The sequence below is a fragment of the Cajanus cajan genome, chromosome 1 (assembly GCF_000230855.2).
Source record: "Cajanus cajan strain Asha chromosome 1, NIPB_CcT2T_4, whole genome shotgun sequence".
NCBI classification, from domain to species: domain Eukaryota; kingdom Viridiplantae; phylum Streptophyta; class Magnoliopsida; order Fabales; family Fabaceae; genus Cajanus; species Cajanus cajan.
This window is the reverse complement of record NC_138517.1, coordinates 82340540-82367117: the sequence shown is the minus strand read 5'-3', so window position 1 is coordinate 82367117 and position 26578 is coordinate 82340540. Positions and strand designations below refer to the sequence as shown.

At 35.0% G+C, this 26578-nt stretch overlaps 1 protein-coding gene across 1 annotated transcript; it reads left to right on the top strand.

Annotated features, from left to right (window-relative positions):
• The first annotated feature begins 200 nt into the window (after nucleotides 1-200).
• LOC109803165 (uncharacterized) lies at nucleotides 201-3911 on the top strand. Its single transcript, XM_020364618.3, has 6 exons — nucleotides 201-687; nucleotides 1241-1317; nucleotides 1499-1535; nucleotides 1957-2086; nucleotides 3128-3236; nucleotides 3314-3911. The coding sequence occupies exons 1-6, from the start codon at nucleotides 423-425 to the stop codon at nucleotides 3482-3484; spliced, it is 789 nt and encodes a 262-aa protein (XP_020220207.1). The 5' UTR covers nucleotides 201-422; the 3' UTR covers nucleotides 3485-3911.
• The last annotated feature ends 22667 nt before the right edge of the window (nucleotides 3912-26578 follow it).

The following is a 26578-nucleotide window of genomic DNA, read 5'->3' as shown; positions in this document are numbered from 1 at the left end:
ATACTATTTATATATTGGTACGTAGTTCCTGAATTGTATTTATAATAATAAAGGTGATTCTTTTCCTTAAGAGACAAAGAATGTCTGGAAAAGACCCAAGGAATGTCTAAAGAAAATGATATCACAAAGACCTCTGATGCAACGGCCATTTCACTTTTTAACCTTTCATTTTCACCCAATCATGAAGGTATTTTTGAACAAATTTTGGTTTCTCAGTTTCCGTGTCTCAAGTTTTCCTTTTATCCATCAAACCTCTCTAGGACTAAATTAAACTGACCCTTGGAAGAGAGGGTAACAAAAGCTGCACAAAAGGACAAGCCTTTCTGCCACACTCTCGCTTAGTATTTATTCTCTTTTGTTTCTTCACAGACCACCACCTTCTCTTCAGTCTTCACCCCCTCAAGTCTCAACAACACAACTCAATGAAGGCTGAGAATGAGAGTTCTCGCAGAGGGTCCCCAGCTTCAACCATTTCTTCCTCTTCCAATGTTGTTGACAACAACCCTTCTCACTCATCTCACTCGAGGGCCACTCGTCGTCGTTTTGCTTCTCATCAGCTTCCTGAGATAAGCCTCAAAACGCCTATGGTTAGGCCTTATGTTCGATCCAAAATGCCTAGGCTTCGTTGGACACCAGATCTCCATCGTTGCTTCGTGCATGCAGTTCAAAGACTAGGAGGAGAAGACAGTAAGCTCTATTAATTATATTTACATATATATCCTTTTCGTTTTCAAATATCCTGTTTAAGCCACGGCTCAATTGCCCTGTCGGTCTCTAAATGTTAACACTTTTTCTTTGTCACTCAACCATGATTTGGTCAAGTTGAATAGATGAGTGAGATTTTACTTTATGAAAAAATGACTTTTCTATTTAACTCAATCATTATTGGGTCGAATTAAGTCTATCATATGAATTAAATTGATTGTTAAATATGAACACTCTTATTTTATGAAAAAATTATTATTATTTTTTATTTAACTCAACCATAATTAGGTTAGGCCAGGTCCATCAAACGACCGACCACTAAATGTGAATGTTTTTATATTGTAAAGAATTAATCTTTTATTTGACTCAACCACACATTTAGATTGGATTAGGTCTATCACTAAATATCAATGTTTTCATTTTAATCAAAGTTAGACTATCTTATATTTTAATCTTGTCGTCGTTGTTGTAATTTTATTTATATAAAAAAGGCTTTAATTTTTAATGTTGTTGATATATTGATTTGGATTTACAGGGGCCACACCAAAGTTGATTTTACAGCTCATGAATGTAAAGGGGCTTACTATATCTCATGTCAAAAGCCATCTTCAGGTACTCTTTTTTCCACAACCACGAATAAAGTTATGGGGGTAAAAAAGGCCTTATCAGTTCACTTCTAGTTTCTCATTCTTTATTTATCTTTAAAATAGTAATAAAAATTCATCATAAAGAATTCAAGTCCTTGATAATTCCTTGTTAGTTTGAAAGTTTCAAAATGTTGGCCTATTCACAGATGTACAGGAGCATGAGGCACGAGCAGATGAGTGAAGGTATATAATTGTACTGTACATACATCAGTTTACTTAATTATGTGCATGTTCTCATGTCACAGATGTATATATGCATCTCCTATATGGAAGAAATAGGTAGCTGTAGACAACATTAGACATTTTGTTTGGTACAATAGAGGAAATTAGATCTGTAAACACTGAAAAGAAGATATATCTATATATATGCACCAAGAAAATAAAGGAACCAACCAGGGTTAGTGGACGTCACCTTACAGGTTGATTCCTTTTATCGTCACCAAGAAAATGAAAGTAACGTCAAATATTCTTCAGGATTTTGTTCCTAGAAAATTAACTTTTAGTGTTGGGTACTTGTACGCATTTTATTTTGATGAAGTAGAAGATAAAGAAAAGAAAGTTTTTCATGAGGCATAATATTTTATTATTATTATTTATTTACTAGGTGCAAAGAAGAATGATATGGCACCAGATTTGCTAGCTCCAACATTCTCGACTCTTGGCCCAAGGTACGGCCACCAGAATCCTCGCCAAAGAAGCTGCACCCAAGACCTTGTTCCTATCCAACCTCAATGGTATTTCTTTTTATTATCGTTCCTCTGTTTTTCACAGTGCGAATATTTTTTTTTTTTAACTTTATAATTTGCGTTATATTTGTAGAATTCTTTTTTAACTAGAGAAAACTGTAGGACATTTTACATCAGGCTTAGGCTCCTCCTATCCTTATAAAAATAAATATAGTTAAATGGAGTATGGGTAGTTTTCCTTATTATTTCGGTAAATATTTATTTTGTATCCATTTTTATATTTATCCAAGTATTTGTTGAATGAATGTTTAAATATTTTTAATATTCATGAATATTTACAATATTTACAGGTATTTATTAAAAAATTTAAAAATATTTAATAAGATATTTAACCATACATTTTAATTATTTGTAACAATTTTTTTTTAAAATTATAAAAATTTGCATAAATTTTTTTGAAGATTATAACTAAAATTTAAATAAAATCTATATAATTATTTTTTTAAGATTATAAAATTAAAATTCAAATATTTTTTATAATTATATTAATAATAATAAGTGAATTTAAAAATTAAATTTAAATGTTTACTCATATAAATTAAAATTTTAAATAATAATTATTTTTTTATTAAAATAATAATTATTAAAATAAAATATTTTGATTACACATAAATTAAAACAAAAGATAATAAAGTATATTATTTAACTATTATAAATCTAAAGTCTAAAATAAAATCAAATTCATAAATAAAATTAAATTTATACACGCCCATATAAATTAAATATTAATGGACATGTAAATATAAAAAAGTTGGTACATATTATTCACGAATATCTATTTATAATATTTAGTTTTTTATCTGTTGCAGATTTATCTATAAATATATGCATGAATGAATTTTTTTTTGACATCCCTATATTAAAAAATATTCTTTGAAAATTAAAATAAATGAGCAGAAAAATGTGAACGTTAGCATTTAATTGAGAAGTCTTTGACTTTGTCTCCACGGGTTAAAATGAAACAATCAATAAATTATTTCACATGCACGTTACAATTAAGAAACTCAGGAATTTGTTTTCTTATGGCAGGAATGTTGATGAGCAAGATTTTTACAATGGAAAGCAAGGCGATGAACAGAAGGTGCAATCCTACATCATGTTCGAGGGTGTTCTGAGAGGCCAAACTGTCCGAGTCCAAGTAAGTTGATTATACATAGTTAATTATTTGAATGAATAGTAGTAGTTAATTTATTAAATTATATTTAAAATTTGAAGGGGAATAAAAATGAAAATGGTGGTGAAAGCGAGCATGAAAGATTCGAAGACAGAACTGGCAAAGGAGAGAGAGTGGGACTGTCCCTGTCATTGAACTCACATCCATTCTTGAATCGCAGCGTTACTGGTCCAGATGCGAATGATGTCTCTCTTGAGCTCACCCTCTCTTAGAATCATGCACATAATAATACCTACCTACCTACTTTTTTATTTTTCATATTGCTGCATCACCTTTCAACTCTTCTTCTCATATTTATATAAATGTTATCCATGATTTTTTTTAATAGTTTTTAATCAAACATTTTATTTCTTTGTTTCGTATCCATATCTCTAGTGTGTTTGGATGAGGAATTTTACAAATTCAAGGAATTTTAAATTCTTGGTATTTGAATTACTTTGATTTTAATTTCTATCATTCTTGAAATATTTTGTTTGGATGAGTCAATTCAAATTTCTTAAATTTTAAATTGTTAGGTTTAATATGATAATTTTATTCCATCATAATAAAAATTGATTTTAAAAATATATTTATATATTAAGATTTTTAAATTAAATTTTATAAAAATAAATATTAATTCATTTTTAAATATTTAATAATTTTAAAAATTAATATTAGATAATATTTAATATTTTTAAAAATTAATATTAGATAATGTTTAACAATTTTAAAAATATTTTTAAATATCCAATAATTAAAAGAATGAAGAGATAAGATAAAATATATAGGTGAAATAAGAAAAATAAATATGAGGAATTTCAAATTCTCCCATTTATGGAAGAATTTGAAATTCTACTATTTTAAGAAATTTCACAAATGCTTGGATTTCAAATTCTTTGTAAATTCCTCATCCAAACAAAGCATTTCACCTCAAGAAATTTAAAATTCTTTAAATAAATGAATTACCCTATATAAATTTCTCATCCAAGCACACCATTAGGCAATTGTAGTACGTAACACTACTTTAGTTCAGATCATTTTGTGCCCCCCATCAGAAGTACTTATAATATTTTTACCCCAAAAAAACATAATTAACAATAGCGTTATATGTTATGTATCCGGGGAACTGTATAATTAACTCCTCTCTAGTAATACATATTTAGTATATTTTATAATTTTAATAATTTAATTATTAAATTAAAAATTCTTAATATATAGATCAAATTTATAAATTTTTTATATATTTTATTTCAGTAATTCAAATGAATATTTAATTATAAAAATATTTTATATTTTAATTTGAGTTAATAATAAAATAAACTATCAAATAATTTTTAAATTTTTTAAAAATTTGTAAATTTGTCTTATGTATTAATTTTTTTTAATTAAATAATTAAATTATTGAAGTTTGATGTAAAATATGTAATTATTGAATAAATAAGTTTAAGTAGACTTAGTATTATAGTAAGTTGATCCTCCTCTTATAATATCTCCATACTTTTCAATTAACTAATTTAATTTTAATAGTGTAATTAAAAAAATTATTTATTTAGGTACTTATAATTTATTTTTAATATATTATTTTTTGTATTTGGAGAAAAATCATTCTTTGTGTTGTATATTAAAAAATAAATTATATTACAGTCAGTCAAAATCAATAAATTAAAAATGAAAAATAACATTCAAAGTACATATAAGTGACAAAGTAAATTATAATACTTAAAAAAGTACAATGTCAAAAATAAATTAATATATTAGAATGTAGGAAATATTAAAATAATAAAAATTATAGTTTATAATATATTAAAAATTATAAATAAACCTATGTGATTATCTTATTTATATAAAATAATAACCTAATTAAAATATGCAGCTAAAACAATATAACTATTCTAATTTAAAATATTATTTATTATTTTAATTATTTTTTCATTTTATTAAGCATGTCCACACTAGACGGACTAAAATTATGGTAGGAACTAAAAGGACAATAAAAATTGTTAAGGATTTAAAATTGACGATAATTATTGTAAATTGACGAAAAGATTGAGTCATATTTTCAGATACTTAAATCATTTTTAAGTTAATAATTTTTTTTTTGAATATATAAGTGTATTAAATATTTTTTGAAAAAGGTTTTGAATTAGTTTGTTTAAAATTAAAAAAACATTTCAAAAAATAAAATAAAAGTAGTATCGAATTTTTTAAAAATAACTGATGCACGCATTAAAATGAAGGGTGTCGAAAGAAAATTTCATTACTTCTTAAAGAAATAGAAAAATGGCATTTTAAACAAAAATAAAATAAAATATATATATATATATATATATATATAATTAAAATCACATTTTTTTAATTCAAGAAACAAAATGTTAAACAATAAGACTTGTCATAAATAATAAAACAACATATTAATTTGAATTGATGAGTAATGATAGAATTATATTGTTTAATCATGTGGTTAAGTTTTGAATTAGAATTTTTTTGCGAGTACAAAAATATTGAGTTGGAAAGGAAGTTTTACTTATTTAATATCTATCAAACATTCGAGAATGATTGATCTCATATTAAGGAGAATACTCTTTAATAATTAATTAAAAAAGAAATAATGAAGCAGCATGTGAAGGAAAGTGGCATGAGTAGGTGTTGGAACACGGATTGCGTGGCGCAACGGCAATGTTTAAACGGCGAACGCCAATTTTTGGTGTATAAATGAGCAGTGGAAGACGCATTTATATAATATTGAATTATGTGGTAATCTGAGTAGTAGGTAATAGTCATGTTATCCAAGTTGCTTTTGCTTGCTATTTTTGCAATTACCATCTGCCAGGCCAGAAAGCTTGCTGAAGAGAAGCCCCTTCTTCACCATTTGCACGCCTACGGTGGTGGTTTTGGAGGTGGATATGGCCAGGGAGGAGGAGTTGGGGGTGCTATAGGGGGTGGATATGGTGCTGGATATGGAGGATTTGGAGGCGGAGCTGCTGGTGGTGGAAATGCTGGATTTGGTGGTGGTGGTGGTGGTGGGAACGGAGGATTTGGAAGAGGTGGCGGTGGAACAGGCGATGGAGGTTACGGAGGAGGCATTGGCGGAGAACCTATGAATGACCTACGACCTTGACTTCAGAACTTTACCATTTCACTTTTTAATGTTCTAGATGAATCCATTGAGAAATAAGCCTGTTATGTTATTAGTTAGAACTATATTGAATGAATAATATAAAAGAATGATTTTACGATGGAACTATCTCACACGGTCACATTACATATTATAGGAAAATAGTAATTACACATCAAACTTTTTTCATTTTTTTATTTTTCATCTACATTATTTATTACATTTTTTTTTAATTTAGGCCGCACTCTTCTTTCCACCTAAACCAAAAAAATAAGTTGTACATTTATATGGTACTATCACTGTTCAAAACCAAACCCAATAATTTTATGCACTAAGCTACCAAAAGTCCAAACAAATACATTGTGACAAATATTTATAGAATTTGTTTTTAATACGAATTTAGTACTTATAATTTATTTTGGTCTTTATTATGGAAAAGGTTTTTGAAAAATGTTTGATGCTCTTTAAATAAGCAACACATTTTATATATTTATATATTTAAGTATGTGTCACTTAAATTTTAAGCAATCCACTTAATAATTGCATACAATAAGAAATTATTTCATTTAAGATTTATTTATAACTCACCTTGAACCGTGCAAATTAAGTGTGTAGAAAGGAAAATTAAAATTAGGTGTACAAACAAGTTATCATTGTTTTAGTGCTGTTAGAGTCACTTGAAGAATGTAAGTGATCACTCGAATAGATATGGCAGGGATACACTCGAAGTTGAAAATATTGGAAGTGTTGCCAAAAGAAATATCAAAGTACAGCGAGCAGACCTATTCGAGAGTGGATCGAAATATGCAAAAGGTAGTTATAGGAGGTTACGAACAAGTAAAGCGGGTACATAGTCGAAGGGATAAAAACGTGGGCAGTTAAGAGGAGTTACATTTTTAGCCCACATAATGGACGTAGTGGGCAGCGGTTATGCACCCACAATGCATTCATACGGAAATAATTGCTTTCGAAGGTCTCTATAAATAGGAGAGACATATCTTTTCTCAAGGGTCGGAAAAACTTCATACTAGAAACTCTCTCTCAAGTATTCTCTGCCTGTGCATATGGCTTTCGTGCAAGAAATTGTTTTTGGGTATGACTACTTCTCGGCCATTTTCCTTTTTTCTTTATAGGAGTAGAATCAGTGTAGTTTCTTGTTCTTTTAATCACGTAGTGGAATTGCATACTTTGATCAATATGCTCCAACGTGTAATGTAATTTGATCACTATGCGAAGTGAACCATGATTTGTATTGTTAATATACATGTTGTTCATTCTGTGCATTTGAATCTTTACATACATGAACATTATTGCTTGATAATAATTAATGAATATTTAGAGACAAGCAATCATTAAAACTTTCTACTTTGTCTCTTTCTTGCATTACATTTCATAAATTCGTAAAAACATTAAATACCTAAATTGAAACACTTCCTATGCTAGTTCGAGTAAAAAGAATCCGTAAAACTAATTCCACCGTAAACAAATTGACACGCCTGGTGGGACTCGTTTAAATTGCAAACATAATTGGACTAGTTTTAGGTATGCATGTTGTATGAGACTCAGGAGCGGAAGGACCATGTCTACGTCTAATAGTAGGAGAGAAACTAATGTGACTCAGGAACTAGCAAATGTCACTAGAGAGTATCCTTGGGGTATGCCACAAAACTGGCGAAATACTCAACCAGTACATGTCGAAATGCCGGTACCCTTCTTAGGACCAAATCCACAAGTGCACGTACCCCCACAAGGATACAATCCTGGACCAAATGGTTTGGGTTTTGTCATGCAAGATCCATATCAACATGTAGGGACAAGTCAGGAAGGTTCCCTGCTTCGACAAGGTAGTTTTGTACCTACTGATATTAGTAATCAAGCCATGATGGCTCTTCGATAACAGATGGACCATAGTAATCATGACATGGTCAATCTGTTGTCAACCCAAATGCATAATATAATGACGCCTTTGTATGAATTAATAAACAAAATAGGAGATAAATTGGATGATGGACCACCTTCGAGAGCTATGAGTGCAAATTTGAACGAGATGGAAAATCTAGGTGGGAATGGAATTTTTCCTCAAAACGTAATTCGACCTAATAGGTATCCTAATGATTATTTAGATCAAATGGTAGAACGGATACTAAATAGGCATGGTTTCGAATTAGGTCGAAATGAACGCCCTTATTTTGTCTCAGCCTTTCCGGATCACGTAACTCAAGTAGAACTGCCTAGGGGGACAAAGGTCCCAAAATTTTCGAAATTCGCGGGAGAATTAAATGAGTCTACAGTCGAACATATAGCTAGGTATGTAGTCGAATGTGGGGATTTAGCGAACAATGAATATTTAAAAATGAAGTATTTTCAGAGCTCGCTAACTAAGCACGCTTTCACATGATTCACAACTTTACCTCTTAATTCTATAAATACTTGGGTTCAATTGGAAGGTAGTTTTCATGAACATTTTTTCAGAGAAGAAACGAAAGTTAGTATAGTCGATCTAATGAATGTTAAAAGACAAAGCCATGAAATATTAGATGACTATTTAAATAGGTTCAGGCAATTGAAATCTAGATGTTATACTAATATATCTGAGCATGAATTAGTTAAGATCGCAGCAACATGATTAGATTTCTCAATACGTAAAAAATTGGTAAATGAACAGTTGAGAGATATGGCTCAGTTAGCAGAAAAGGTTAGAAAGATCGAACAAATTAAGTTAGAAAAAGAAAGATTGAGAAAGTTTGATAGGTTTGTTCGAAAAGAAAAAGTAGCATATTTAGAAAATGCAGAGATGAATGAGGAGGTTAACTATGAGATTTCGAGTGAAGATTTTGAGGTTAACTTAGCATATTTACGCCCTGGTCCTACTTATCAGTGTCAAATGTTAAAACCAGGGGACAATATAGAAGGGAATTCGACCAAGAGATACAGTTTTGATGTCACGAAGGCTGATAAGATATTTGATATCTTATTAAAAGATAAACAAATTGTACTCCTAGAAAACCATAAAATACCACCATTCGAGCAAAGAAAAGGGAAGAAATTTTGTAAATATCATAATATGTATGGTCATTAGACTAATAACTGTGTGCGTTTCAGGGATATGATCGAGAGAGCGATCACTGATGGTCGCCTTGCTTTCGAAGAAAAGGAAATGAAAGTGGACACTGATTCATTTGCTGCTCACACTGGATATGTGGAACCAGTCTCGATGGGAATCAATATGGTTGAAGTCAATATCGAGGATGACGAAAACATCGAACCTATTTCTGATGAGAAACTCGAAGAACTGATGGATGACTTTGCTAAAGAGGAAGAACCGATTTATCCAAAGGAAGGAGACATTTTAGTTGAGTTTCTATCGAAGAAAAAAGAAGCTGATAGGGAGGTTATGTTGTGTCCTCGATGCAGTGCTGTCTTCGACGGAGCTGCTGCTAAGGCTTTCGAGGAGTCAGAAATGATGAGGAGCTACAAAGCCAAGAAGCTTCGAGAAAAATCTAAGCTTAATGCTGGGCCGAGTGCTAGGTTAACTATGAGGCAGGTTCACATGTCTCAGTATAATGCCCCGGTGGGTAAGATGGAAATGTATAATTCATTGAAATTCGGCAATACTTTTGTGCCGAATGCAAACGTTCCTGTAGGGAAATGGAATGCCCCACCAAGGCCAATGGTTGGCGGAATAGGTCGAGGAAAGCAAGTGACGAATTATGCTGGACATCCAATGCAAGGAACTCCTGGAATGTTCTCAAATATATCTGCAGGTCCTGGTAGATTCTCAACTGGAAGTTATGGGCGTGGTTTTCGACAGCCCTTTAATAACTTGACCAAAACCCAGTGGAGAAGGCAGCAAAGAATGTGGAAGGCTACCTTTGAAGGTTTTAACAAGGGGTGGGTCTTTACCAACTTAAAAATCGAAGATTTTAGGTAAGCCAAAAAACGTGAGCGCCCCTACGCGAGCCTTATTGAAAACTCAAGTCAATTTTTTATTCTATCTATATGTATTCTATTAATGCGCTCAAGCATGTGCAGAAAGCAACGAGAAAAGCCCTTTCTATGTTATTAGTAAAGAGCGCAAACCAATTTCTTAGTCACCGGGCGGAGCGCACCTTTGGTACTTTGCTTATAGCTTTTTTAGGTTATATGCGGAGACTTGCTTTTGGTACCCCAAAAGGGAGAATCATCTCGAAAATTCATCGAAGTTGATGAAGATCTGATAACTGACTGCTTCGAGAGCGATTTCGATGATTCCCTGGAGGATATCTGTGGGATAGTATCAATTCTGCCCTCCGAGTACGCTGGAGCCATGGAATTTGTAAATGAATAAGAGGATATTCATCGAAAAGATTTCTTTGATGATCCTAATTATGAGTCCAAAATCGTGTGGATCAATCAAATCTCGAGGGTTATCCCCAAATTTAATTCAGCTGTGTTTGACTCTCCCACTGAAGAGATGAAAGGTCACCTTAAGCCTTTACTGTTAACTTTGATGATCGAGGGGCATGAGGTGAATAAGGTTTTGGTTGACGGAGGTGCAATTGTGAATATCCTACCTAAGACAATGCTGAAGAGGTTTGAAAAGTCCATGGCTGACTTGAAGCCCATAATATATTGATCTCAGACTATGCAGGAAAGTCTTCACACCCTGAGGGTATGATTCTACTTGATGTTCAGATTGGAAGTGTGAAGAGGACTACTATGTTTATAGTAACTCCATCAAAGGCAAACTTTAACGTCTTGTTAGGACGAGAATGGATACATGGGGTCGGGGCTGTTCCTTCGACAGTACACCAAAAGATTTTCTTTTGGAATGCTGACGAAGGTTTGGAAGTCCTCGACGCGGACCAAAAGGCCTATGAGGTAGGTATGTACTTTGCTGATCAACAACTAATGGCATTTACGAAGACCAAGCCTTTCGATGCCTACAATGCTGGAGTTATGGATGAGGAAGAGGGAGTGAAGAAGATTTTATGTTGGGATGTGAAGAGAGATTTTGGGATTCGAGCCGAAAAAGATTCGGCTCCAATTGAGGAATGAAGGATGAAGATCTTTATTCGAGCTTCGTAGCTCGAATATCGGCCTACATGGCCGATCGAACGACCAACGTGGCCAAGGAAGGTTGAGAGAAGAAAGTAATGTCAAATGAAGTTGAGATTGATAAAAATAGCATGGCCACTTTGGCCGAAGAAAAACAAAAAACAAAGCAAGAGGGTATGGACTTCGAGGTCGAAAAGAACGAAGAAAAACAAAAAACAAAGCAAGAAAGTATGGACTTCGAGGTCGAAAAGAACGAAGAAAAACGAGAAACAAAGAAGGAGGGTATGGACTTCGAGGTCGGAAAGAATGAAGAAAGAGAAAAAACAAAAAATCAAAGGGACTAGGAGGTCTCGAAGGGAAAAGAAAATGAAAAAACGGAAGTTAAGGAGGTCAAAAATCTAAAAGAGGACGAAGAGCAAGAGTCATAATTCAAGTTAGATTGTATTTTCGATGATTTGCCGTTGAGATTCGAAAGAGCAACCAAGGAAGAACATAAGTTAGAATCTCAGGATCCACTTGAGAAAATTAACTTGGAAACTGTCGAAAATAGAAAGGTAACTTATATTAGCAAGCTCTTGCAAGGAGAATTAAAGGAGGAATTAATTCGAGTACTACACGATTATAAAGACTGCTTTGCATGGGGTTATGATGAAATGCCAGGATTAGATCTAGGATTGGTAGAACATAGGTTACCCATGATTCCCGGAAAGAAACCTGTCAAGCAAAGCCCTCGAAGGTTCGCTCCTGAAGTAATCGAGAAGATCAAGGAAGAAATTGAAAGATTACTGAAAGCAAAGTTCATCAGAACTTCAAGATATGCTGAGTGGATATCGAATGTCGTGCCTGTTATAAAGAAGAATGGAAAACTCTGGGTATGCATTGATTTTCGAGATCTTAACACAGCAACTCCCAAGGATGAGTATCCTATGCCCATTGCTGAAACTATGATAGATGCTGCTGCAGGTAATGAAATTATGAGTTTACTTGATGGTTATTCTGGATATAACTAAATTTATATTGCAGCTAATGATGTCTCGAAAACCGCTTTTCGATGTCCAGGTGCTCTAGGCGTCTATGAATGAGTGATGATGCCTTTTGGTTTAAAGAACGCAGTTGCTACTTATTAGAGGGCAATGAATTTAATATTCCATGATTTAATTGGTAAGTTTGTATAAGTGTATATTAATGATATAATCGTTGGGTCAAAGCAAAAAGAGGATAATTTATGCCATTTAAAATTATCGTTCGAGAGAATGAGAAAACATGGTCTAAAAATGAATCTACTAAAATGTGCTTTTGGTGTTACAACGGGAGAGTTTCTAGGATTTGTCATACACCAGAAAGGAATCGAAGTGGATAGAAACAAGACTAAAGCTATTATGGAGACTAAACCTCCATCGAACAAGAAAGAACTTCAATCTCTCCTAGGTAAAGTAAACTTTCTGAGAAGATTTATATCGAACTTGTCTGGCAAAACTAAAGTGTTTTCTCCTCTTTTGCGTCTGAAAAAGGAGCAAGAATTTTAATGGAATGAAGAGCACCAGAAGGCGTTCGAGGAAATCAAAGCTTATCTGGCTCATCCTCCAGTGCTTGCACCACTCTCTAAAGGAAAGCAACTGAAGTTGTACATGTGAGCTAGCGATTCGACTATTGCGGGCATGCTAGTGCAAGATGATGATAATGGCATCTAGAGAGTCATTTATTATTTAAGTTGAATGTTAGTAGGAGCAGAAACTAGATATACTCCTTTAGAGAAATTATGTTTAAGTCTTTATGTTGCTTGTACAAATTTGAAGTATTATCTTAGGCCTTGTGATGTTGTAATATTTTGTCGAAGTAATGTGATTAAGTATATGTTGTGTAAACTTGTTTTACATTCTCGAGTTGGCAAATAGGCACTTGCGTTAACTCAATATTCATTAACTTTCGAGCCATTAAAGGTCACTAAGGGACAAGTAATTGCAGATTTTCTTGCGGATCACTCGAAAGAAACTAAAGAAATCAATTACTTAACCACAAAAGCTTGGGAGTTATTCTTCGATGGCTCGAAACATGAGTTAGGCACTGGGATAGGTTTGTTAATCATTTCCCCCGAAGGGATTCCGACTAGAATATCATTAAAAACAGACAAGGGATACTCGAATAATGAAACTGAATATCAGGCACTCATAACTGGACTCGAGATTCTCAAAGAGTTAGGTGCTAAGAATGTGGTAATTCGAGGAGATTCACAACTCGTCATTAAACAACTAACTCAGGAATATAAGTGTCTGAATGAGAAACTAGTCAAATTCAAAACTCGAGCTATACAATTACTAAATGCATTCGATGAAGTCGAGTTACAACATGTTTCTCGACATGTGAATACCATCGCAAATGAATTGGCTCAAATGGCATCGGGGTATAAAGTAAGTAAAAAGTGTTTCGAATCTTTGACTCATACAAAATGAATTAGTATGCCAGCTAGAAACGATAAGTGTTAGCTCCTCGAGTCAACAAGATTGGAGAAACGAATTGATAAAGTACTTGCAAAATCCAAATATAAAAGTCGAAAGGAAAATTAAACTCCAAGCCCTCAGTTATATCTTGTTAAATAATGAATTGTACAAAAGAGGTTTCGACGGAGTTTTGTTCAAATGCCTTGGGAGTCATGAAGGTTATATAGCTATGGCAGAGGTACATGAAGGTATTTGTGGAGCACATCAGGCAGGTGAAAAGATGAAGTAGACCTTGTCAAGGAAGGGCTTCTATTGGCCAACTATGATTAAAGATTGTATCGAATTCGCAAAAAGTTGTGAGGAATGTCAAAAACATGGGCCAATACAAAGGGTACCTACAAGTGAATTACATTCGATCATTAAGCCTTGGCCATTTCGAGGTTGGGCAATTGACATAATAGGGAAAATACATCCACCCTCCTCGAAAAATCATAAATATATATTAGTTGCCATAGATTATTTCACAAAAATGGGTTGAAGCTATTCCTTTAAAAGAAGTTGAGCAAAAGGACATAATTGATTTTTGTCGAAGATCATATTATAACAAGGTTTGGGATTCCTCAAACAATTACCACAGATCAAGGCACAGTGTTCACAGGTCGAAAAATTGCTCAATATGCTCAATCGAGAGGAATTAAGTTAATAACTTCGACACCATATTATGCACAAGCAAATGGTCAAGTAGAAGCTGTTAACAAAGTAGTGATTAGTTTAATCAAGAAACATATCTCGAGCAAGCCTCGAAATTGGCATGAAACTCTTGTTCAGGTGTTATGGGTTTACAGAAATTCCCCTAGAGATGCCATGAAGACTACTCCATATAAATTGGTGTATGGGCATGAGGCTATTCTTCATATAGATATTAATTTACAATCAATTCACATACAGAAACAGAATGATTTGCCCATCGAGGATTATTGGAATTTAATGTATGATGAATTAATATCTTTGGAGGAAGAAAGGTTGTTGGCATTACAAAATATGCTTCAACAAAAGGAAAGAATTGAGAGAACATATAACAAGAAAGTCAAAGCACGTCGTTTTCGAGTTGGGGACTTAGTGTTAAAAGTGATCCTTCCCATGGATCAGAAATCGCGACGTTTAGGAAAGTGGTCCTATAATTGGGAAGGCCCCTTTACAATCAAGCAAGTATATTCAAAAACGCATACGTGTTTAAAGAAATCGTTTCAAATGTGAGCAAGGTGATCAATGGAAAATACTTGAAACAATTCCATGAAGGATAATTGTTAAATTTATCCAAAATAAGAACAAGCAAATTAAGTCATTTGTCCTAGAATTTAATTATTATTACAAAATTTAGACTTAAAACTGTTAAAAGCTTGATAAGCTTGATTCAGGCTTTGTCTACGAGATGCACATTGAGCCTTCAAACGTTTCTTGTGATCTAAAGTCTTCGAGAGTCTGGAAGAGATTTCTCGGCCTTCATCCTTGAAACGCTTTTGTCGAAGAATCACCTCTTGACTTTCAGTTTTCAAAGCTGATTGTTTGGCTCGGATATTGTCAAGCTCTCGTTGCAAGGTTTCGATAGTCGCCGCAGTGTCGATCTCTTCCTGTTGTAGTTTTTTCAAGGTAGGAATCATTTCTTCGGTTGATTTCCGGATCGAAATCAACTCCTGCCTAAGATGTTCCAGCTTGGCACGGTCATCTTCAGTTTCAACCTCAATTTGAGCCACCTCTTGAAAGGAATTGGCCCATTTGGTTCAAAGTTCATATGCAAGGGTAAAAGACTTTACAAATTCATCAAGCTCAGTATGAACTTCTTGAGGTAGGTCTTGCAAAGATAGAAGATCGTCCACCATTTGTTCGACTTCAACTTTAAAATTTGGAACCAGAAAAGCCTGATCCAAGTCATCAACATAAGATTTTGAGCGAAAGGCATCTAGCACAGGTTGGAAAGCAGCAGTAGATTCAGGCGTCTTTTTGGATACTGAAGTTCCGCTGGTCCAATTCTCTAACACGTCGAAAATATTGTCCACATCGGTGTCATCATGGAAAAAACTAATTAAATCAAAATCTGTAGAAGGTATTGAAGTCGGAGGCGGCATGGATGATTCGAGGTCATTCTTAGCCAACTTGGAAGAAGGCATGGAAAGTTGAGTTGGATCAGGAGGGATCATGTTTTTGCCTAAACAAAAGAAACAATGCGTTATGGAAGGTTAGAACAAGAAAAGTATGAAACATGTCAAGAGGTCAATAACAAATACCTAAACCAGGAAGAGTGTCAGGTCGCAACTCAAAAGAAGGAGCATCACCTTGAGAGGATTGTCGAGGCGTTTCAGCACCAACAACGGCTTCTAAGTTAGAAGCTTCAACACCAATGGTAATATCCTCCAAAGATGGAACTTCGACGTCAGCAGGAGGTACCAAAGGAGGTTCTTCGACAATGATCGGAGGATCTAGAGGTGGAGCGTCGATGTTAAGAGAAGGATCCATAATACTTGTAGGAATATTTACAACAGACACAGGAGGGATAGCCTAAAATTGATAAAGAAAGGTGAAGTTGAGAACCGAAAACAGGTCGAGAATTCATAATATAAACACTTACTTGTAGAGGAGATGGATTGATGATAGGGTTATTCTCTTGAGGCAATTCTTTCGATGATAGATCCTTCGAGGAAGAAAGGGTGATAATTTCAATTTCCTGAAAAGACCATGTCAGATATGCTAAGTAGAATCAAACAAGAACAAAATGTGAAGGATACTTACTTTCTGAAGGACATTCTTCATGACCCCAGGTAAAGAGGAAGTACAAGGGAGAGACTTCATGGCATCTTGGAGAAGCTTTTCAGTTTTCGGGGCCTTATCAAGTTTGATCGAAGAAAGTGCTTGCTTTTCTTTCCCTTTCCCTTTGTCAGTCTTTCTCGTAGTAGAAACCTGTTATTAAGAAATTATTAGTAAAATAGAGGAGGGAAAGCTGGACAAGAAAAGTCAGGTAACGTACTGTACAACCACTAGAAGAATCCACCTTGGTTTTCTTTGTCTTCGAGGGATCGAAATCCTAAAAGAAAAGGTCATGAAAAGCTAGAAACAAGATTTGGTAAGAAAAGTAATACATGAGCAGATGAGGTTGTGGTAAGAATGAAAAACCTTTGATCGAAGCGAAACTTTATCTGAGGCCGTTTTGCGCTTTCGAGACCGAAGTGGGACCTCTTGTTCTTCATCATCACTCTCCCAAGGTTGAGCATCATCTGGATGCTTGGGAACTTGTTGAGCAAGGACCATTGTCAGGGGATCATCAAAGAATCAACACAAATTTTGATTAGATAAAAGGAGGAAAGAATACACACTAATTCGAGGATATTTTATATACCCGGGGGAAAATGTGTTCTATCAACCCAACAAAGGGGCCACCATTTGTTCCTAGGAAAATCATGCACAGAACATCTCGCAAAAGTAACTCGATCTTTTACAGGGATTTTTTTGTGTTCCAAGTAAAAGGGGTCGAGAGTCTTGACCCAAGAAGGATAAGACAAATATTTAGCCAAGCCAAAAAGAGCACTTGGAAGAGGAGGAATGTTTTTTGAACAAAACTTTTCAAAAGGTGTTCCTCCTTGAGGGTTAATGATTTTATTTGCGAGCATGTTCTTTCGAACCATTTTCGACAAGGACACAGAGGCGTCAAAGATAGTACGTTGAATGTTGTGCGGTAGGTAACAAACTTTAAAGTATTGCTCGAATTGATAAATAACATTTCGATTCTTGTAAGTACCTGGCATTTTGGGGCCCTGTGTAGGAAAAGGAGAATTGATCAGACGTTGAAGAAAGTTCTCGAATGAGAAGAACTTATCAGTATAATACTTGAACCACCAAGCGAGAAAACACTTTGATACTAAGAAAGAAGAAGAAAAAGTAGTAGGAACAAGATGAAGTTGTTTTGCTGGGGGTAAAATCAATTGAGTAATCATCTCATAATCACCATTCTCGACACAAATATCGGAGTCAATCATCTCTTCTGGTCGGAGGGGAATAGGCTTCATTTGACACAGGCCAAATTGCCAGGCAAAAAGTTGTGGTTGGTATGGGTAAACTCGAACATCTTTTTGTTTCATACCCGAGAAAATGATGTCCCAAGACAGAAAGCCAAGCCAAATATCAGTCATTTCTCGAGAAATACTTCCAACTTGATTGTTATTCTTCAACTAGCTTGGGCCTGATAATTCTGAACGAATGAAAGGAGCAAGATCTTCTGAGAATTCCTCGAAGCTAAGGATAGCTTGCACATATTTAGCAAAATTAGTGACAAACCTTTTGCGAGGAGTTAAGGTTGCTAGTCGAGACCCTTCGAGAGTATGAGTAAGAGAAGATTGAAGAGGAGTTAGTTGAAGCTTCCGCTCGAAAATAGCGTTAAGCCATAGCTGAAGCAACCAAAGAGGACCCGAAAGATTCCTTGGACCGTTCACACGAAATAGACTTTCAGAAGCCTCATCCAAACAAGTATACAGAGCAACCAACAACAATTTACTTAAACATACTGTGTTGCGCAAATGTAAAGATTGGGCTAAAATATAGTAGTATTTTGGTACTTGAAGAGAGGGTGTACAAAAAACACAGGTTGATAACCAATAAAGCAGAAAGGCAATATGCTCTGAATCAAAAACAGGTTCTCCTGGTCGACCTTGGTGTGCAGTTATAAAAGCCAAATAAGTCTTCTTATCCCAAACAATCGAGATATCCTTAGGAGAAATTTCTTCTTCGAAAGCATGAGGATGATATTTTTGACCTATAGGCATCAACCCTGTAATAGCGGCAATGTCCAGTAGGGTGGGGCATACAGGTCCACAAGAAAACTCGAAAGCTCGAGTCTCCCTGTTCCAAAAAAAGATGGCGGATAATAACATTTGTGGATCAAAAATATGCAGGTCTGACTTTGCCAATTGAACAAAATAAAAAATACCAGCTTCTAACCAAATAGATTTCATCGAAGATTCGACACGTTCTAACCATTGTATGTGCCTATCTCTAGTAGGGGGAAAAGCTCTAAAAATCTTAGTAATATCAGTAAAAAGGGATAGGTCAATCTGAGGGGCATAAATAAAGGGGAGAGACTCAGTATCCTCAGAAAGAAGAGGGTTAGCATACTTTCTTGTATTTTGACTAGAAAAAGGGCCTAGGAAGGCACGAAGAGAACCATCTTGAGTAGAGAAAGGAATCAATACCTGGGATTGATAAATCTTTGTACTTGCCTCCTCCATACCAGGAATAGGCACAAAAGAGTCACTACCTCCCTCCAATGTAGCGATGGGGACATTCTCCATCAACAAAGGCAGAGATTGGGCAGAGGAAGTAGATACAAGAGTTGGTGAAACACCTGAAGCAATGGCAGAAGTAGATGTTGCAGAAGAAGCCATGGTAATCAAAGAAGACCAAAAGAAGAACGAGAAAAGGAGATGAGTAAGGTGTGAGGCAGTAAGAAATTTGGAACAAGAAGATTTGGAGAAGTAAAAGAGAAAAGCGGTAAAATGAACTTTTACCCTAAAAATCTTAATAAAGACAAAACAGGCCCAAGGAAAAGGGCCCAACAGGTCAGATCAACCATCAAATCTGTTTCAAATCAACGGACAGAGGCATTGGAAAATGAAAACATGCGCCGTCAAAATTAATTAGGAGACAGTAAAATTTTAAATATAACGGTAACTACATTCAATGCATGACAAAATAGGGTTTTATCAAAAATTGTTTGTTTTGTACGCATGACTCTTTAGATCATAACAGAGTAAAGAATATTTGATTGAAAATGATCGAAAGAGTACAGTTAGGAATCCAATTCTTCATCACTCTACCGAAATTCTTCGACATTGGATTCTTAAGGGGGCATTTGTTAGAGTCACTCGAAAAACGTAAGTGATCACTCAAATAGATATGGCAGGGATACACTCGAAGTTGAAAATATTGGAAGTGTTGCCAAAAGAAATATCAAAGTACAGCGAGCAGACCTATTTGAGAGTGGACCGAAATATGCAAAAGGTAGTTATAGGAGGTTATGAACAAGTAAAGCGGGGTACATAGTCGAAGGGATAAAAACATGGGCAGTTAAGAGGAGTTACATTTTTGGCCCACATAATGGACGTAGTGGGCAGCGGTTATGCACCCACAATGCATTCATACGGAAATAATTGCTTTTGAAGGTCTCTATAAATAGGAGAGGCATATTTTCTCAAGGGTCGGAAAAACTTCATACTAGAAACTCTCTCTCAAGCATTCTCCGCCTGCGTATATGGCTTTCGTGCAAGGAATTGTTTTTGGGTATGACTACTTCTCGGCCATTTTCCTTTTTTCTTTATAGGAGTAGAATTAGTGTAGTTTCTTGTTCTTTTAATCACGTAGTGGAATTGTATACTTTGATCAATATGCTCCAACGTGTAATGTAATTTGATCACTATGCGAAGTGAACCATGATTTGTATTGTTAATATACGTGTTGTTCATTCTGTGCATTTGAATCTTTACATACATGAACATTATTGCTTGATAATAATTAATGAATATTTAGAGACAAGCAATCATTAAAACTTTCTACTTTGTCTCTTTCTTGCATTACATTTCATAAATTCGTAAAAACATTAAATACCTAAATTGAAACACTTCCTGTGCTAGTTCGAGTAAAAAGAATCCGTAAAACTAATTCCACCGTAAACAAGTTCTTATAGTTTTGACGCTATATTAGATATTTCCATAATATACTCCCTTATGTTTCCTTTAATAGATAAGTTTAGCAAACAAACTACTTACATTAGCTTTCTCATTACTGGTGAACAAGAAAACCTTTAGCGTTGTGGCTCTCAGAAATAGACACATTCGGTTTGAGCGTTCTTACTTTTCAACCTTATCCTCCTCCAAGTTTTTTCAGAGTTGGAATGGGTTTCTCAGTCCAAAGCACGAGATCAAGATCCATGCAACCAAAATTATCTCAACTGCTTCCTTTCGAGCCTTAAAGTTTGTCACATCAAGCATGGTGATACAATTAATTTGAATAGACAAATTAACAGCAATAACAACTGAAAGAGAATATAAATAAACTTAATAATATGTTCAAATAAAAAAAATTAAAGCAGATTATTTATATGATAAACCCATTACAAGATAACAAACACAACATTAATTTTTTAGTCTTTGGACATACAAATTAATTTGTATTGGTACGCTTAATGCAACAATCAAATATTGACAATTAATTCTATCAAATAATTATTTTTCTTTGAACCTATTATTATTCACATGGATATAATTTTATAATCATCACATATTTATCGTCACATGTTATTAATTGATCAAATTATGTCTTCCTTTGAGATGAGCACAAAAATACACAAACAATCTCATGTTAATATTCATGTAATTTTAATTAAATTAATTTTTATAATAGAGATTATTTTGACAATATATTACATAAACTAGTTTAATTAAAAAAATATCAGACAAATTAATTTAAAAAAATCTATAATCTGCCAAAATTTACTCTAAAAGAAATATTAAAAAATAAAACTCATTTCAAACATTTCAATTTCGAATTAGTGCAGAAGTGGAGCAACGTTTCATAAGGAATCGTATCATATTCTGATTGTGGGTTTCTTCACCCGTTATTGTTTCCAATAATAATAATAATAATATTGAAACGAAACAAAAAAGAAACTGAACGAGTTGACCATGGAGCCACGTACAGTTACCTAAAGAAAAAAAACGTAATTCGAAAACCAAAGAATCATGTTTTTCACGCATCTTTATCCATATTAATATGCATAAACAGTAATTCGTCCGCATATCAACAAAAAAAAATTTATTTGCAATCAGATTGACATCGAAGAAAAAAAATTGGATGCACAAACACAAATCTGAATAATCTGACAATAATGTTGGCTCCGATATCGTTTGTAAAAAATTATTTAGCAATTATTAAATTACAGACAAAAAAAAAACATTGTATCATATAATTAAGATATTTTGAGTTCTAAAATATACGTGTATCCATATTGACTAGGGATGGCAATGGGTCTTATAGGACAGGTAATAGTAAATCCGTCCCTATCTCGTGGGATGAAAATTAACTTCATACTCATCTCATATTCGTGCAGGTATCCATTAAGCGAGTATTCATGAATTTCTTGAATACCTACGAATATTCATGGATATTTATAAATTTTTTAAGAAATTTAAAAAATTATATTAGAAATAATTTTAAGTTTATATTTAATGCTATTGAAATATTAAAAATAAAATTCAATGTTAATTTTAAACTTGTATTTAATGTTAATTTTGTTGAAATAATAATAAAAATGCAAGTGTTAGGCATACTCGAAAATCATGTGACTCGAAAAGATTGATAGCGCTGCCTGAGAAGTAAAATCAACACATGATGAAATTATGGGACTCGAAAAAACAAGTGTTGCTCGAAAATAGTTGAAAAGTTGAGACCGTCAGAACATGGAGGTTAAGCCAAAACGGTTACTAAAAAATCAATCGAGAAAACAAGGAACGTGGGAAGAGCGGTTAAAGGAAGTTGAGTCAAGACCACGTAGCAAAGATAGTGGATAGCGGTTGAGTCAAAAGCGTACATGTACAGAATCAACCGCCCTTAATTGCTCTATAAATACAAGGAGTACGGACCTTTACTGGGGTCGAAAAACTCATACTAGAATTGGACTCTGAAGCACTCTCTGCCTACACATACACATGGCTTTCGTGCACAAGATCGTTTTTGGGTATGACTGACTCTCGGCCACTTTTTTTCTTTTTTTTAGGAGTAGAAGTAGAATAGTCTTCTTGTTCTTTGTTTAATTACGTAGTGTATTCATGTACTGGGATCAATATGTTCGCATGTGTAACGTAATTTGATCATTGTACGAAATGAACTATGATTTGCATTGCTAACATATATATTGTTCACTCTGTTCATATTATTATTCGCTTGCATGAGCATCGCTTGTTAGTAGTAATAGAAGAATATTTCGAAACAAGTAGTTGCTAAGACTTTTTCATCCTACTCTCCATTCTCGGTAACACGATAACGCGCAGTGAGACACCTAAATTGAAATACTTTCGTATGCTAGTCTAAATAAAAAGAACCCAGGATTTGATGGTTAATTCCACCGTAAACAAATTGGCACGCCCGGTGGGACACGTTTAATTTAGAACATAATTGGACTAGTTTTAGGTGTGTGAATTGCATGAGATTAAGGAGTGGAAGAACTATGTCTACGTCTGATAACATGAACGTAAACCATAATAATGTAGATGTAGAACAGCCTAACTCCAATCCTGATAATGCTACCAATGTGACCAGGGGGGCAAGATCTCCTCCTGTGTTGCTTGAAAACCATGCTAGGCATAATAATATCACTCAAGAGTTGGTAAATGTTACTAGAGAGTATCCCTGGGGTATGCCACAGAATTGGCGAAATACCCAACCTGTGCATGTCGAAATGCCAATACCGCTAATAGGACCCAATTCACAAATGCATGTATCCCCACAGGGTTATAATCCTGGGCCGAATGGCATGGGTTTTGTTATGCAAGACCCGTATCAGCATGTAGGAACAAGTCAGGAGGGTTCATTAATTCGACAAGGTAGTTACATGCCCACGGGTATTAGTAATCAAGCAATGATGGCCCTTCGACAACAAATGGACCATAGTAATCATGACATGGTCAATTTGTTGTCTACTCAGATGCACAACATCATGACACCCCTTTACGAGCTAATAAACAAAATAGGAGATAAGTTGGGTAATGGGACTCCTTCGAGAGCAATGAGTGTGAATCTGAACGATACAGAAAACCCTGGGGGGCATGGAAATTTGCAAAACATAGTTTGACCTAACAGGAACCCTAATGATAATTTAGATCAAATGGTAGAAAGGATATTGAATAGACATGGATTTGATGTAGGTCGGAATGAACGCCCATACTTTGTGTCAGCCTTTCCAGATTATATTACACAAGTAGAATTACCCCGTGGAATGAAAGTCCCAAAATTCTCGAAATTTGCAGGAGATATAACTGAGTCAACAGTTGAACACATAGCTAGGTATGGGGTCGAATGTGGGGATTTGGCTAATAATGAATACTTGAAAATGAAATATTTCCCAAGTTCGTTGACTAAACATGCTTTTACCTGGTTTACCACCCTGCCTCCTAATTCGATACATACTTGGGTACAGCTAGAAGGTAGCTTTCATGAGCATTTCTTTCGAGAGGAAACAAAGGTTAGTATAGTCGATCTAATGAATATCAAAAGGCAAAGTAATGAAACATTAGATGACTATTTAAATAGGTTTAGGCAATTAAAATCTCGATGCTATACTAATATTCCAGAACATGAATTGGTTAGAATCGCCGCCACAGGTTTAGACTTCTCAATACGCAAAAAATTAGTAAATGAACAATTGAGGGACATGGCTCAACTTGCTGAGAAAGTGAGGAGGATTGAACAAATTAAATTAGAAAAGGAAAAGTTGATGAAATTCGACAAGTTCGTTCGAAAAGAAAAGATAGCGTATTTAGAAAGTTCTGAGTTAAATGAGGATTCTAATTAAGAAGTTGTAAGTGAAGATTTCGAGATTAATTTGGCAGAATTGCGCCCTGGACCTACGTACCAATGTCAAATGCTAAAACGAGGAGGTAATATAGAAGGGAATTCGACTAAAAAATATAGTTTTGACGTTAGTAAGGCAGAAAAGATATTCGATACTTTGTTAAAAGATAAACAGATTATACTCCCAGAGAATCATAAAATTCCACCTTTCGAGCAAAGAAAAGGAAAGAAATTCTGCAAATATCATAATATGTATGGACATTGGACTAACAGTTGTGTGCGTTTCAGGGATTTCATCGAGAAGGCGATTACTGATGGTCGCCTGGCTTTTGAAGAGAAGGAAATGAAAGTGGATGTTGACCCATTTGCTGCCCATACTGGCTATGTTGAACCAGTTTCGATGTCCATCAACATGGTGGAAGTCGCTGCTGAGGACGATCATAGCATTGAGCCCATTTCTGATGAGAAGCTCGAAGAGTTAATGGAGGATTTTGCTAAAGAGCAAGAACCCATATACCCAAAGGAAGGAGATAGTCTGGTGGAATTTTTATCGAAGAAAAAAGAAGCTGATAAAGAGGTCATGTTGTGTCCTCGATGCAGTGCTGTCTTCGACAGAGCAGCGGCTAAGGCTTTCGAGGAGTCTGAAATAATGAAGAATTACAAAGTTGAGAAGCTGCGTGAAAAAATGAAGCCCAATGCTAGGTTGAATGCTGGTCTGACTATGAGGCAAGTTCATATGCCTCAATATAATGCCCCGGTTGGGAAGATGGAGATGTATAACTCGTCTAGGTTCGGCAATACTTTTGTGCCGAACGCGAATGTGCCTGTCGGGACATGGAACGCACCACCTAGGTCTATGATGGGTCGAGGTAAACAAGTAATGACTAGCATGGGAAACCCGGAACAAAGAAATGCAGGAAAATTTTCAAACTTGACTACAGGGAATGTTGGAATTCCAGCTGGGGGATATGGACGTGGATTTCGACAGCCATTGAACAACTTAACCAAAACTCAATGGAGGAGGCAGCAAAGGATGCGTAAAGCAACCTTTGAAGGTAGGGGAGGAAATCGTTTTTCGATCCCAGTTCCTCAGAAAGGGGAATCTTCTGGCAAGTTCATCGAAGACGATGAAGACATGATAACAAACTGCTTCGAGAGCGGTTTCGAGGATTCTTTGGAAGATATTTGCGGGGTAGTTTCCATTTTACCTTCGGAGTATGCTGGTGCTATGGAATCCGTGAATGAACAAGAGGATATCATCAGGGAAGACGTTTTCGAGGACCCCAATTATGAGTCCAAAATCATATGGGTCAATCAAATCTCGAGGGTTATCCCTAAGTTCAACTCTGCTGTTTTCGACTCTCCCACAGAGGAAATGAAAGGACATCTCAAACCCCTATTGTTAACACTGATGATCGAAGGGCAAGAGGTAAACAAGGTCTTGGTCGATGGAGGCGCAGCTGTGAATATTTTGCCTAAGACAATGCTGAAAAGGTTTGGGAAATCCTTGGATGATCTAAAACCCCATAATATCATGATCTCCGACTATGCAGGCAAGTCTTCACATCCTGAAGGTATGATTCTGCTCGATGTACAGATCGGAAGTGTGAAGAGGACTACCATGTTTATAGTAACACCTTCCAAAGCAAACTTCAACGTGTTGCTAGGTCGGGAGTGGATTCATGGGGTAGGTGCTGTTCCTTCGACCGTACACCAGAAGGTTTTCTTCTGGAACGATGATGAAGGTTTAGAGGTTCTCGAAGCTGATCAGAAGACTTATGAAGTTGGCATGTATTTTGCTGATCAACAACTGACAGCATTTGCCAAGACCAAACCTTTTGACGCTTACAACTCTGGGGTGATGGATGAAGAGAAAGGTGTCAAGAAAACCTTTTGTTGGGATGTAAAGAGAGGATTCGTTATTCGAGCCGAAAAGAATTCGGCTCCTTTGGATGCATGAAGGACGAAGATCCTTATTCGAGCTTTTTAGCTCGAATATCGGCCTACGTGGCCGATCAAACGGCCAATTTGGCCGATAAAGATCAATTTGACAATGAGGTTAGCACGGCTATGTTGGCTGAAGAAAAACAAAAAAAAAAGAAGAGATGGATTTCGAATCAATAAAGGAA